Source organism: Rhea pennata, chromosome 13, assembly GCF_028389875.1.
Source record: "Rhea pennata isolate bPtePen1 chromosome 13, bPtePen1.pri, whole genome shotgun sequence".
NCBI lineage: Eukaryota > Metazoa > Chordata > Aves > Rheiformes > Rheidae > Rhea > Rhea pennata.
The window spans coordinates 21,954,158-21,969,831 of record NC_084675.1 but is presented as its reverse complement, the minus strand read 5'-3'; the positions used below and the strand labels follow the sequence as shown (position 1 = coordinate 21,969,831).

The window sequence follows — 15,674 nt, the reverse complement described above, 5'->3', positions numbered from 1 at the left end:
ACCGAGATGAAGAAGATAACTTGTATGAATAATAACAGCTAGGGGCTCTCTTCTGTACATAACTTGAAAATTTGCCAGGGTTCCCTTTCTTTTTAAATAGTTCTGATTTAAGAAGAGTTACAAAATATCTTTAAAGCATCAAGAAACAATAAAAAATTGCTTCTTTTCATTCAGTGATGAAAATTACTGGATGTGGCAAGGCTTACACAGTGAAACTGTAACCAAAATTTAACATTCAAAGACTTCTTTTTCTTTTTTTTTTTTTTTTGTATTAATGTTAAAAAAATACCCCATCAATCAGATGTTAAGTAATAGAACATTAAGAAAAATTTAGCAAGATATTCAGAAGCTTTTCCATCCCTTAAGTGTCTTCCAAGAAAAACAAAGAAAATATTTTACACATTTACAAACTTAAAAACAGAAAACTTGAAACTGAAGCCACTTTCCCAATCATAGTGGCTTTCAACACCTGCCACAGCTGGCTGTGCTGATCAGTGAACTTGATCACCTGATAATTTTATATAATTTCAGAAATTAGTTAACAATGTCAAAGTTAATGACAAAAGTAGAATTCAATTCAACAAACATGTACGTATACTAATTATTATGAGAAAGTGCACTCAGTTTCAGGCTCTCCAAGACAGCTGAAAGGCAGAAAGATTGCCTAACTCAGAAACACAAATATGGAAAGAGAGAGACCTGTGAGCGAAAACACGTTAGAATCTGTCTTTACTGAGCAACACAGAATTCTCGAATTTACAACCTAGGTGGTTTTCCAAAATGATAACTGATTTATAGAATATGTCCTGTTGACTTTCAATGAACTTCTAAATCACTCGTTTTCTCTGAAAGTGCATAAATTATGCTATATAGTTAAAAAAAAAAATCTATTGGAGATCAGTTGCTGTCCTACTGGACAGCGTCTTATTCTGCTTTACAATTATAAAGAAGGTGCAGACTTTCTATAACCTGTAAGCAAATGCATGCATTTTAAATTCTGCAGTTAAAATACACCTAAATTAGTTCATTTTACCTTTTCTAATAATTACTCCTATTAAATAATATAAAGATATGTTACTGTTTTTAATTCAATGTCTGTTTTTTTATGTATATTTTGTATGTTACTGCTCACAGAAGCAGTAGGTTTTTTTCCCTTGGTTTTATTCCTACTCTCTATACATCTTCATACACTTTACTGCTTTAAAATTATATTTCTCAATTTTAATTTGCTAAAATATCTTTAACTAAAATACTACCTTCTCAAATGGACTAAGGCTTCAGATTTAAAAAGTTGTTGCAGATCTACATTATTTTGAGGAACAGAGTTGAAAGTGGAGAACATCTCTTGTGTGGACTGCCAAATTATGACTGTTTGTGCACAAAGGACTATCTGCAGCTAAAAAAATACCTCATAATTAAAATGCTCACATTGAAGTATTTTAAGCCTTACTTTTTCCATAAATGCTAAGTGAATACTAATGTCTGGTTCAAATTTGCATAAAACACAATTTATTTCAAAACTCCTGCTCTCTATTTTTACTCCTAAAAATATAAACAGACCTGCAAGACTTTAGTATAACCTATTATCAAAGAAGTATCACTTAGAAATTATTATTTTTTTTTTTTTTTATCAGACTAGCAGTTTCTAAGTTCCAGCTGTACTATATTGGGCTTTTCATTTTGTTGTTTTTCTTCTAACAGTTCTGTTTGTTTCTCTGTTCATATTATTCAAAGCAGATGTGCTGAAACAGGAAAAAACCTTTTCAATCCACTACACCAGCTGGCACAGAAGTTAGTCTTCTTTCTTTCTCTCCTTTGCACACAAGCACACACGCGTGCACACACAGACCCTATGTCAGCAATGCATGCAGAAAGACTCACGCTGCAAATGTGTCTCTGTCCCCACGGTACGACAGTTTACAAGGTTGATGTCCGAGCAGCACATTTCTTGCACTTCAAATTTCCTCCTCATTTCTTGAAGCTTTTTGCTGGGGAAGCAGCTGACAATCATCTTAATCCTACTGCCCTCTACTGCTCAAAATTTAAGGACAGAAAAAAATACTCTTGTGTAGAATTCATTCTTGACTGAGAGATTTGAATAAAGAATTCTAGTATTTTTAAATCTAGAACTTTTTAATTAGATCTATTATGCGAAAATAAGAATAGTAAAAGATGGTTCTTTTCTGTTTAGCATAAAAAAAGGATTATTAAAGTCAACATTTAAAAATATATTAATTTTTTGCTCCAATGAATATATGCAAAATGCACAAAAATGAGCAGAAGCAGAGTTGCTATGTTGATTCATTTTTGCTTTCATCACTGAAAATCATGCTCGAGTTATAGATTAAATTGGATCTTACAATAAAATAGTGCCATCACTGGAAAGCAAGGTGCAAATATCTCAATAATTACTACAGCTGCAAACAGAGAAACTGAAGCTAGATGTTTAACAGAGTTTAAGACTGTCCCAAAGGTTTGTAAGTAATTTCCTCCATAAAAAAGCCTATTTTCATTTTAGTTTGATCCAGTCTTAAATAACATCCACTGGATATTACGTGGAATTACTAGAATTAGCACTTTTATTTTGGCTAAGCATTTGGAATCTTTTCTCCCCCTTTCCGTTCCTCTACCGATTAACAGATTGCCTTTTACTTCGAACCACAGCAGAGAGCACAGGAACAGGACAGCTGTTCCAGACACTGGCGATGAGGTCCTACCTGCCTGAGCTCTATCATCCCGCGCACAGCGTGTATGGAAACCTAATCGCAACTAGACAGCAGATTCCTACTTCTCCTGAGGACACCGAGAGACAAACTCTCACTGATGTATTTCTCGCACACATATATATTCCAGCCTTCAATGCCTAACAGCAGCTACCTGCTACTTAACCGCACTAAAGTCAGCTGATATCCTCTCCACTACCACTTCAGCAAACTCCAGGCGTATCATTTCTGATCACGGATTCACATCCTCTCATACAGCCTTTACAGCTGTACTTCTAAGCCAGCAGTTACAGTAAGGATGCTTTTACTCTGCAAGGCTAGAGTAAAACTTCAGAAAAAGATAATGCAACCATCACGCCATGCAAATGCCTCACTGAGGAGCAGCAGAAAGACTTGGTATGAATGTCATCCTCTCTACCACTGCGTACCTAACTCCGCAGTTTACAGGTTGGTCTCAGTACACTATTTTGATTATAAGCTTATCTGGAAGAGACATGCCTGCAACAGCATAAAATGCCTCATTCATTTTTGAAAAAAACATATCAGAAGCAACTGTATATTCTTATTTCATATATATATATATGTGCGTGTGTGTGCACAAATATACATGTGTATAAGCACATACAGCAGGAAGAGTGATACTATAAAAGCAATTTACACTTGCTTTTTTTCTGCTAAATAGATCACAGACACTGTTTCAGATTCCCCAGTTTTTCCAACTGTTACTAACAGATCCTGACAATTCAGATTAAGTGAACTTATACTCTTATTAAAGTATTTATTCATTGAGCAGAACAAACTGTCAGCTCTCTAGGAATATATACAATCAAGTTTCCTATTTTAAAGCACATCAACTTTTTAATTTAAAAAGTATTGAAGACCATTTGTTTGCTGTCATTTTAATTACTTTCTGCATTGGAGAAAGGGTGTCTTTTAGGAGGTACAAAATGGAATGTCTAAACGTGATGTGAGGGAACATCAAACTGCTGAAGTTGTCCTCTGCTGCTTCTTTATACAACCTGTGTATTTCCGAATACTACAGCACTATATCAACGTGTCTTGTGCAGGACACGTACATTTAATACCTTCTGGCATGTAGAACACCGAAGCTCAAAAAAGGAAGAAAAGGATGGAGTTCTGGAGAAAGGAGAGTGCATAACCAGAGGAAAGAAAGATAAATTAAAAAATGTCTGCTAATCTACAAGTATAAAATGCCAAGTACAAAAAAATTCCCACTGGTGCAAGGCTTCAACCGTTAGTTAATAGAGCCTAATTATTTTTGCAGTTTGGTATTTTTATGAAACATGCATTGAAATACGAAACTTTTAGCTAATAAAACACATGTGTAGGTAGAGAGAGTTCTTTTTGGCATGATTTCATTAGTTCCACAAACAATGATGCCAGAAAAAAAAGATCTAAAATTCAGTGCAACTACCAGGACAGAGAATTCAAAAAAATGGGGAGGGGACGGACGACACACCAAAAAACCCCAACAAAAACAGCCACTTTTTCATTTACATCATATGTTCATATGAAATTAGCAGTTCTGTGCTTTGCAGCCCCCATTTCTTATGCAACCTTTTACTCGTGATTCAGAGTGACAGCCTAGATCAGGAAGCAGTACTAAACCTTATCTGAATCTGGAGAATGCCTAATGTCTGTACAGTAATAGGTGAGAAACAGAAGCATAAGATGAATTCTCAAATGGAATATCTAGTAGTCAAGATAGGATCTACTACCATGAATAAGTATATACTGGTCTCAAGACTTCATTCAATTATTGAAAGCAACAAATTATTCACTTTCCTTATTATCAATACTCTCCACTGCCCCTTGGAAAGGTGCATTAAAGTTCCTAAAAAGGGGGGGGGGGGGGGGAGCCACCCTCCTCAAAAGTAATTTTACCTCAAAAGTAATGGACAGGTGGGAAAACTACAAAAGTCTTTTTGATCAGAGGTCACATACAGATGATTGCAAACTACTGGATTGTTATGACTTACATTACCACTGAAGCATATCATCTGACAGATTTTTGTGCTCTTATCCCACTATAAGTGCCAAGGAAAATGTATTAGTTTCAACTTCCATTCTTAAACCACAAGCACAGTTTGGTTTAACTCATTTTCTTTTGCAATCTTCACGAGCTAACAGCTCAAAAATGGTCACAACACAGATCACCTGATGAGCAGAAATCAGTGCAGGCACAGACCTCCTTCCCACCCCTCATACACACGCTGCCGTTGCAAGGAATCATGTGAGTGCTGCTCATCCTCCTCAGTGCAAAACAGGCCTGCGTGGTTCTTAAACTGCTGATGAAGGTTTCAATGTCTAATGAAGGATGGAGATAATATCCCCTAAGTATTTGCTTGCTTGCTCGTATTTCTTGGTCTACTGGAAAATAGTTAAGCAGCAAATACTTCTGGAAGAGCTCGGCAGCTACTGGGAATTGGCCCACATGCCAGCTGAAGTGTGACACCACCTGTCTGCTGATTCACATGAGATCGTAGTTGCTCTTCCACCCTAAAATGCAGTCCTTTAAGGAAAAAAATTACTGTCTCACCATTTGCTCTCAAAGAAAATTTAAAAGCAGAGTCCAGAGCCCAGTTAGTTTGAAAAACAAAAAAAACTGGATGAGACACTTAAGATTGATTTCCTACATACACACATACGTATGAACCAAGGTTATCCCAAGGAATATATGTTATGCCACAAAATAGTACAGATGCCTTTATATAAATTTGCAACTGATGTTGGTTTCAACAAAACAGATTAAATCACACTTCTCTTCCCTTCAATCCTGTGTGCTCTCACACACTTCTCAAAGAACATGTATCCCTATATATTCACATATACATGTATATCCACATTTATCTACAAATATTTTAGAACACCTTTTTTTCTAGCATAGCCTTATTCTGCACATACTCATGCAAATAGTCAGAGGATGAGCAAGACTCCATTCACAGGTATTTCAAGTTTGGAAGTCTTGTCTTTTCTTCCCCCCTCCCCTTCCCTCATTTATTTTAGCACAACAAACAGCTGAATGCTGCCATTTTATGAAGGGACTCACCAGTCCCTGCCTAGAACAAGTGTTGTCAGGAAAATGTGATCATCCAAGTATTTCCATTAAAAGCAGCATCAATTTGCAACAATAATATTTTAAACTACATTCTTTAGTTCTAATTAACAAAGTAGAGAGATGCAATTTGTGTCACAGTTAATGTTCTGTAACACTCATTATGAAACAGTATTTCAAGGGGAAAACTAATAGTATTAGGGTGTAATTTAAAAAAGTGCAAGTGAATCCACACAATTTCACAGAAAAATAACAAACTCAGTCTTCCAGTAAGATTTCATTTAGACAGCAGTATCTTACACAGAAGGAAAAAAGAACCATAAGCTCTAAAACAGTTAAGAGAAATCTCCAGAAAATCAGCTTTCCAAGTCTGACTTCTGCAAGAAGTACTTCTGATTAAAGTCTCAATAATTAACATTTTCTAAAGTTTTTTGTTTCTTAAATATAAGGTAGATTGCTTCCCCACACAAGACATTGCATGTAGTCAAAAGGTCAGAGTACCAACAGCTTCTCAAGGCTTTCAAGTTCAAGTGGATGATGAGTCTTGTCAATATTATAGGGCAGTATTCAAGCTCTAGCCATATGTCTCACAGCTTATTAACATTCAACATGAACAAAAAAACTATAACTTTATTGAAGTGGCCTTACTAGAAAGCTTCTTACAGAAATATTTTTGGTACTGGATATTTTAATACAGTTTAGTATTTTAGTATTTAGTAAAGTGCATCTGATATCAGATGTTAGCAATTTTGCTGACACCTGACATGAAAATTCTGCTAATTTAAACTTAGAGACTCATCACTCAAAATAAAAGCTTGCTTTTTCTTACCTCATGTATGCATAAGCACCTAATAAAGCCATCTTATCAAAAAGAACAAAAGCAGATGTGAAAGATCTCTTCCTCCCCAGACAGCCATATATTGAAAAAATAGCTGCTTAACCCATAGCAATAAATGCTCTTATGTTTGCGCAGACTGCAATCCACATCTGGCCAATGACAGTTGATAACATACTGTACACAAAATAATCCATCCAGTTAGTAAACCTAAGACTAAAGAGGTCAAAGACAAGAAGGTATAAAACACAGTGATAAAGCATATTGCAGGGGGAATGAAGTAAGTTTGGTCAAGTATTTTGAGTCCACAGACAAAATACTTGGCTTAAGTTTTATCATTTTGCATTTGTTTACATAAACAAAAAGACCAACACAGACTTTGCTCGTTAAAACAACTACTAATAATATGAAGTCATTGCAATTGCTAAATTAGTTATAAAGACTAAAGTTAAACGCTGCTTAAAACTCAGTTCAGTCCTACCTGCCCGTCTTGACCAACATGAACTTGATGTATCTGCAGATTTCCCTGTAAAAGAAAAACAGTGACAATAAACACTTGGAAATTTTAAAAGTTGCTCTTTTTAAATTTTGAACTGGTCTGAAAATAATCATCTTCTTACCTCATTATTAAAGAGGTTATTTCAATATTAAGGGAATTTATTAATTTAGGAAATTCTTCTGAGGGTTTTTTGGCAATTCAGCTACACTACAGTGCTCTGCACTTTAACCAAACAGAAGAATAAACAGACTAAAAACCAATGACGTTTTTTAGCACCAGTAGGTTTTACTTTTATACTTTTTGAAAGGTACTATATAGTGTAGAGCATTTTTGTACAAAGTCTGTGTATGGCTTTTGAGATGAGCCTTTTTTTTCTTTTTCCTCCCTTTTAAAAATTTTCCCTCATTCATATGAAACTGCAAATATAAGTCAAACTTTTACTAAATTAGAATTAGCAGTACAACCTTTTTATATGTATGAATACTATTTGCTATTTTATTGCTCCAAAGTTACCACTTGCACTAACAGACTTTTCATTAAATCAAAATTCAAGACCAAATGCCAATATCGCTCCATTACAATAATTACATCTATTATGAAACATTCTCAATAATGCAAATAATTTTAAAGAAAACTGTAGCTACAAAATCTGAAAAGGAAAGTCATATCATAACAAAATTAGGTTTTCATTCGTATGTGTAGAGCTGTCTGTTTAGAAGTACATTCAGATTAAGAAAAAACAGTTTCCTCAGACACTAAGACTTGCAGTGAAATTTCACAATTCTTTGAAGAAAAATACCAATTCTTTGATTATCATATTTTCTACATTTACTCTTACTGGCAGCAGTTCCTCTTTTTTGAAGCTGTGTACATTGGAATAAATTTAAAAACAGATGTTTTCATCTGTCGTGGAGAAACATACTCCTCAATATTCTTCCATACAGGAATTCCTGACAGAGCTGGGGCACTTAAACCTCAGGATCCATTACTATGAGTATCTGCTGAACTAGAATTTTTTCAGTGACTCTTTAAAATCATGGTGAAAGCCAAGAGCTGTTACAGCTTCATTGCAGCACACTACAGTTATCCTCAGACCCACAGCATTTTGATCGATTCCTATTTCTCTTTAGGTCTGATAACCTCTTCAAAGGAGACTGCCTTTAAAGATAATATTTCTATAACATTTATTATAACATTTATTCTGCAATAGTTCCCTGTGTTAACAGTATCCTTCCACACCAAAAGTGCTTTTATGAGATTTCACTTAAGGTACATTGGAAATGGATTAAACTAACTCACAGATAGATCTGTTGAGCAAAAAATTCTACAGATAAATCATACAGAATAAATACTGTAGTCAGTATTTATGCTTAATCTTATTTTGCTATTAATTCCCCATGTCAACAAACTAACAGTGCAAGAAAGAATCTGACAGCAGCCTTTGCAGTTAAGCATCTCTGTTATACATATTCGAATATACAGTGGGACCAATAACAACATTCTCACTCAGGTAAACTCAGCTAGCTCTAATGGTCATTTGCCCTGAGTGAAAAATGGTCTAAATTGGAGGATGTAATACTGGATTTATCCATTTCCATTTCATTGCACTATTTTTATGCAAAAAAAAAAAAAAAAATGAAGCGTAAATACCGCACTGCCAGATTGCTTGATTTGTAAGGAAGGTAGGTTCACTTCATTCTGGAATATACCCTTTATTAGATGGGCTCTCAAGCATTCTCCAGCTGCTGTTCAATAATGCCCACAACTAAGGACACTGGGTATTCTGAACACATCCAGTACATAAATCTAACTAAAATAATTTCATTTCTGAATAGCAAGTCAAGCACCTAAGCTGGGCTTCCCATAGTACTCTGAAAGTATTAAGCTCAGTCTTCAGTGAAGACCATTAAAAAGCACATCAGCTATATACCTCAATCACTAAAAAACACATACTGGAGAAGGAAAAAAAAAAAAAAGAGAGACACAGAAGAAGGATACAGCATTTACTGCTGCTAGGCTTTTTTCACCCTGGCTCTACCACATGCATTCATCACTATTATCACAGGTCTCCTTAGTGAGTTGCAGCAGTTCTCAGAATGACAGCTGGAGAATCGTGGCCCTATGTTCTGGCCAGCCTCTGCTTCATGTGTGCACCAACTTTCTGCTCACCTCACTGTCCTGCGTGATTTGGACTTGCTCGCCTTGAGGAACCTGTGCTATGTGGAGGTGACCCTGTGGGATCCACAACAAAAGAAAACACCAAGAAGCATCAGAAGAAAATCAAAACTAGAGGAAGAAACTATTATCTTGAATTCAATACAGCTTAATATATTCACAACTGTACATGGAAAGAACAAGGTTATTCAAAGAAAACAGTTAAAGATTGCATTAAATAATCCACATTTCCCCATCTTTTTATGCAAAGTAGAAGCTGAGTTTTGAAGAGAAAATGTTTCACTTTCAAATAAGAGGAAAATGAAAAACAGGTTATGCAGCACACTTCTCTACAAACACCTTAAAGTATTCGCATTTTGGACTGATACATAAAGCCTGCAACTAACTTGCCTTGGTGGACTAAAAACATTAGCTCTCCCAAACCCATGTCCTTGAAACAATGGTCCATTTAAAGACTTTTGAAGCTGAGTTCTTAAAATATGCCAAACACAAAACTAAGTGAGTTTTTAAAAGATATCTGTAATTATCCATGTATCTTTGTATGTTGACACAGTTATAAAGTACAGTCCAATCCTAAAGAATATTTCTCAAGCTGTAATAAAATTGGCATGAAGTCATTAATGTGAATGCTGTTACTTATGCTCATTGAGAATCTGTCCCTAACAGTTTTCATAAGGTTAATACTTTGCATTGCCGACCATACCAACCACTTCAGAAAGATATCAAGCCCATCATTTGATAAAAACACGGATAACAAAATGGAAGGAATTCCTTGTGCATTCTGACTAGCCTAGAGAAGTCTTTGCTACTGTAATTTACCTGAAGGAAGATTGGATTCTAAATAACCTACTTCAGCATTTATAAGGCTTTGTGTTCATTTTAATATGCCTGTATGAGACAGAGATTAAAGATAATCATTTGGAATTCTGTCAAAGGCTCTTCTTATTTTATAACCCAAGAACAATTGCATGTGATTTTCAAAGAAACAGAGATCCCTCTATTTCAAACAGTTTCATTTCCTTTGGAAGGAAACTGTCTATTTATAGGGAGAAAAAACATACTGGAAGTATCACTCTGACAATAGGGACTGTATATAAAATTAGAGCATGGCCCAGTCCATGTTGAGATTAGAATCACTTTCCCTCCTCAACATCAAACCCTCAGGGCTCCCAGGAAAGACTGCTGAAAATTTAAAAGATCCATTTATACTGTTTTCTAATATAAGCAATCCTTTCTGACTAAGGCATGGGAGAAGATGACTTTATTCATCTTTGAATCATTCACCATTCCCCAAAAGAACTGCTTGCTCATCTTTTGCAGATATATAGCTGGTTTTCAAGGACAGCGATAATTTGTGCACAAAACAATTCCAGCAAGGAAAATCTTTTTTAATCCTAAACAAAGTTTATAGGGATTTAGTAAATCCTTTGCATTCAGTTCAGTACTGATTTTTTTTAAAAAACATCTGCTGCACAAACATATACAGAAATATAACTAAATAATGACATGAAACCTAAGTATTACTCCCCAGAAGTGAAAAAGCACTTCCATTTTCTTCTGGTTCAAGCCATGACCTTTCTATAAAACATGCTGGACAGATTATGACAACATTTAGATTTTTGCTGTGGATCATAATAGATTTTTTCCAAATTCTAAGATTAATTTAAAGGATGACTGACAGGTTCAGATTTTTTTTTTATGAGGCAAACTTTCACCACTTGCATATATAAACACAACCATTCTGTCTCTCATATCCAGCAATTTTGCATAATTTTCCTTTCTACAATATCCTTCAAGATTCTCAAAATATTTTTCACTAACCAATTAAAATCTCAAAAAAGACCTATAAAGCAGTTAAGAACATACACCCTTTAAAATAAACAGTGACACCAAGAAACCAATTCCCAAGATAATACTGTAAAATTATGGCAAAAGTGAAATGGAAAGTCATAGCACTCAGTTCCTGCAGAAGGAGCATTATTTCCCTGAGAATGCACTCTGATGATAGAAAGGTGAAGTTTGAAAAGTTCGGTTTTACTTCACTGAACTTCTGTTTAGTCCTCTTACCACATTGCAGAATGGTAGCTCATCACATTTAAGATTAGTCACACCAAGTGAGGGCTGCCTCCTTAGCATGCAGTCAGACATGTGGCATCCATTCACATAGCAGGAAAGTGTTTGTGGGAAAAAGCAAGAAGTGGCCTGCCTGGATTTAGCAACCCTTTCTGACAACCATAGCTGGTGGTTCCCAGCATCCATTACACCTACTTTAGTTTCCTCTCCACCTGTACCCTACCTGCACTCCCCACACCTTAGCTCACTGACCAACTTACAGCTGCTGTTTGGAGTTCCTTTTGATCTCCTTCATCTCTGAGTCTCTCTATTTTCATTCTTCACGTACAAAATATTCAGATAGGCTTTCTCCTATGCTGCCTCTCATACCTGGGGAGTGAGTACCGTAAATTCCTAACAAAGACACTTTGTTATCCTACTTCAAACTCTTCTTCTTAATGGTGTTAACCAAATATTTGGTAAGAGCTAGAACATCAGGTACTAATGTTTATGAAGTTGATTACTCTCAGCACTTCCTTGTTTAATTGACTATTTCCATCTGTTTTCTCCATCTGTCTCCTAAGGAAATAGGAGAGCTTATGTGATCATACAGAATGGAAATGTGTGTGTGTGCATGTTTTTTTTCTGTTCTGTGTTTGTACACTGCCTAGTACAGTTGGGTACTGGCACAACTCGGGATTCTGAGTACTTTCAAAACATTAATAACACCAGTGCAAAAGAGCTTCAGAAAGAAGCTTTTGCTTTATATGATTGCACATAGAAGCTGTGAACTGCAAAGCCTAAAGCTTTTGAAAACTAATGACAGACGGAGCTCATATTTAAATTCTCAGATTTCTACCACAAAAGAATGACTGTGCAGATTTAATTCAGTATTTCTGAATGCTGCATGTCAAAAATGCCACATGTCAAAACTACCACGCAATCCATTATTCCACTTTTTTTTTTTCTTGCAATTTTTTTAATTTTAATACAAAGCTATCCTTGTAGTCAAACTGTGGCACACACAAACTAAAGTCAAAATGAGTTTTTGCAGAGTATACTAAAAACTGTATGTAAAAATAATAAAGGCCTGAGCTACGATACTACACATTTCCTGACTTCTACATTTTTGTGTCCAATTGTTTACTTAAAATTCTAAAAATTAGATTAAAAAAGACCAGTATAAATTTTGCTTATATACATGTATCTAAATGAATACACATGTAAACCATTCAGCTAACAGATATCCAAAAATGCTTGAGAATGCAGTTTTCAAAAATGAAAATGAATCAAAAACACATTCCTGTTTAAAAACACATATTGTTAGAACAACTTCAGAAGTGTAAATTGTACCGTTAGAAGGCTACTATTGTTATTAAAGTAGCTGTGTGAGTAAAATACCAGGCATAGACACTACAAGCCAAACCTAGAGTAATAAATGTACATTTATTTGCAGCAGTGTGAGCAAATCCTGCATGAACGTTTCTGCCGTATTACTCTTATTAAAAAAAGAAAAAAAAAGAAAAAAAAAGAAAAAAGCAAATTTTTCATAAGCCTGAAATGTTTACTTTCTGCAAATTATGCTTAAGTAGTAAAGACAGGCCCCCTTTTAATTAAAAAAAATCAACTGAAACAAAGTTTGCTTCTATATGGACTGTTTAAATAGAATAATTTAGAAAAGGTTGAGTACATACTACTTGAACTTGTCCATCTTCTCCTATTTGGTGGATCTGAACCTGCTGAGCATTAGCTAGTGCATAATGTAGTGCCTGTGGCTGGTTCTGCTGGATCTCATTAGAAGCTGAAACTGCGCTCTGTGAACCCTCTGTAAAAGAGACAAAAATCCAGCATTATTGTATTCCATATCTCATGCCAGTGGCCATGCAACAATGTACATTCAAAAATTGTGGAGAACAAATGCAATCAGTATACGCAGGTGCAGATCAGCTGCATTCTTGTTATGTATGTTCACTGCTCAAGTATAGATGTGCTACAAGTTCCAATATTGTTTCAAAGGCTACTTTGTCCCAGAGAAAGCATACATTAACAAAAAAAAAAAAAAAAAAAAAAAAAAAAAAAAAAAAAAAAACACAAAAACACTCCCACCCTTTTGATTCTAGATTAAGGATTTTGCAACTGTAAAGGTAATATTCACAGCAAAAATGCTATACATGATTTCCTAAAGCAGTTGAACATTTTCTTTTGTGCTTTCAGCTACTTGTGTAGCTGAAAACGGACTGTCATCACCAAAACCACCAGGATACATTTGAAAACTCATCCTGTAAAATGAAGTCATCATATAAATAAAGGTTACCTCTAATAACTGCTTTTCAAGACGCACTTGCATAATTCAAACCGAGACACGTGAGCATTGAGGTGTTTTAATTTTTTTATCTCAGAATTTCATAGATGGCACATGCGCAAGCTCCAACCTCATGTGCCATTAATATAAAAGGACCATCTACCAACCAGTGTGGTAGATCCCAAAACATACTATAAACAATGCTTGCATGGAAGATGTTTCTGGCATCACAGGCTTCCACAACAGCAGGCTGGTAAAAGTGTGAATAAAGTGCACGGAGAAGCCCTACGGGAGGTAAGAACGGAGGCATCCTATAAAAGGGACAATAATCCTGCCTGGGCTCTGCTCGCGCAAAAGGCTCCCTCTAAGCTGTTTCACAGGGTGAACACAATGGAGCAGAGAGACAGATTGTGTGGGTCTTCCTAAAGATTAAGGCACTTCTGGTGGGTCTACTTATGACTAGAGATATCTTACATCCTTTCAGGAGTCAGGAAAGAAAACTGAGGTTACAGATTATTTTTACAGCCCATGTGACAAGTTGAAGTACCTATTGCTAGGAAAAACCTTAAAATGTCCCAATATCACACAAATCAGTAAGACTCAGCAGTAGTCCTCATTTTCTTCCTTTTTCATTTGAGACAACTGGGAGAACTAGACTGTGTACAGAGACTTCACTCTCAATCAGAAAGCACTTTCAGAATAATGTATTTGAAGAAATACTTTAACATACAGTTCTTCTGGAATCAATTTGAACAGTTTTATTTTCTATGCCACAAAAATATGTTAATGAAATCTTTAAAGTGTTAAATTTGTTTAAAATTTATTTGGATGCATTATTTCTTTGTCAATGGCTTCTATGCTAAAAGATAATGTAAAAAGGTTAACATCATACACATAGTAGCATTCAATAATATAAAACTTTGAACCTGTATGAGCACAAGAAATTGTAATGAAAATATAGAAGAAAACTGTCATTCAACTTCCACAGTACATAATTTTCTTAAAGTATTTTATTTATTGTTTAAATGCAGACCAGACAGACCAGATGGGCTTCATCCTCCTCATAGGCGGCTGATGGTTGACATATTTTGAGTATAAATATGATGGTTGGTTTCTGGATCAACACACCAGAAAACCTTGTTTCATAAAGTTTAATACCTTTATTTAATACTCTAAGATTTGTTCTGAAAATAGAATGTTACTTTTACAAGAATGAGCATTATTAAACTAAATAAAACATTCTTTAAAGAATTCAAAATTATCTTCTAGATAGAAGTAGACAGGACGAGGTTTAAAAAAAAAAAAAAAGATGATTCTTAAGGCTGAGTATGGGAATTTGAGACGACTTCATCACCACTAAGCTAGCATTTACTTTTCTGTTGAAAACTTAAGTTGCTTAAGAGTTCAAATAGTCAGCTATAATTACATCAACAATCTGTAAATATGTATTAAAAACACCCAGCATTCTATATACTATACACTATAACTGAGCACAATATATTAAGTATATATTTTGCTACCTATTAGACATGCATCTTTCATATTTTACATTTGACTATTTCACCAGTCTAGAAACTTTATCATTTCTTAAATATAGTCCTTTCAGTTACTGCATGACACCAATACTTTGTGTTTCCTTTACTGTTATACAATGCAAGCTTTTCCTGCAGAATTCTGGTCAAGACTATAAAACCACAACTAAGAGAAGAGTCCTGTACTTGGTACAAGAAATTTTACAGCACCAGTCAAACAAAAATGCTATTTGTTCAAACTTGTGATGCTTGTTCACGCTGCCCACCATGAGGGGTTTTACCATTACACCCAGTGGCGCTAACAGGTGTTCTGAAACCATCAGGTACCCAAGCCTCTTTCTTTTGGTTTTTCTCTCATCTCCATGACTCCAGTTACAATAATATTTTTATGCAATTAATTTTCTTTTTGTTTTACAAAACAACATTTTGTTAGGATACTAAACAGCTAAAAACACCTGTTGTTCGTCACCTTTTTTCTTA

General features: G+C 35.1%; 1 protein-coding gene across 4 annotated transcripts in view; it reads right to left on the bottom strand.

Moving 5' to 3' along the window:
• BANP (BTG3 associated nuclear protein) overlaps positions 1-15,674 on the bottom strand; it is a 166,129-nt gene that overhangs the window by 65,996 nt on the left and 84,459 nt on the right. For all 4 annotated transcript variants that reach the window (XR_009959770.1, XR_009959771.1, XM_062586226.1 and 1 more), the window contains exons 9-11: positions 13,055-13,185; positions 9,303-9,365; positions 7,116-7,160 (exon numbers count right to left, since the gene is read on the bottom strand). Coding sequence is in view for 2 of the 4 variants with exons in the window: in XM_062586226.1 (XP_062442210.1) it covers positions 7,116-7,160; positions 9,303-9,365; positions 13,055-13,185 (239 nt within the window). In the remaining 2 variants the exon portion in view is untranslated. The remainder of the gene's footprint in view (positions 1-7,115; positions 7,161-9,302; positions 9,366-13,054; positions 13,186-15,674) is intronic.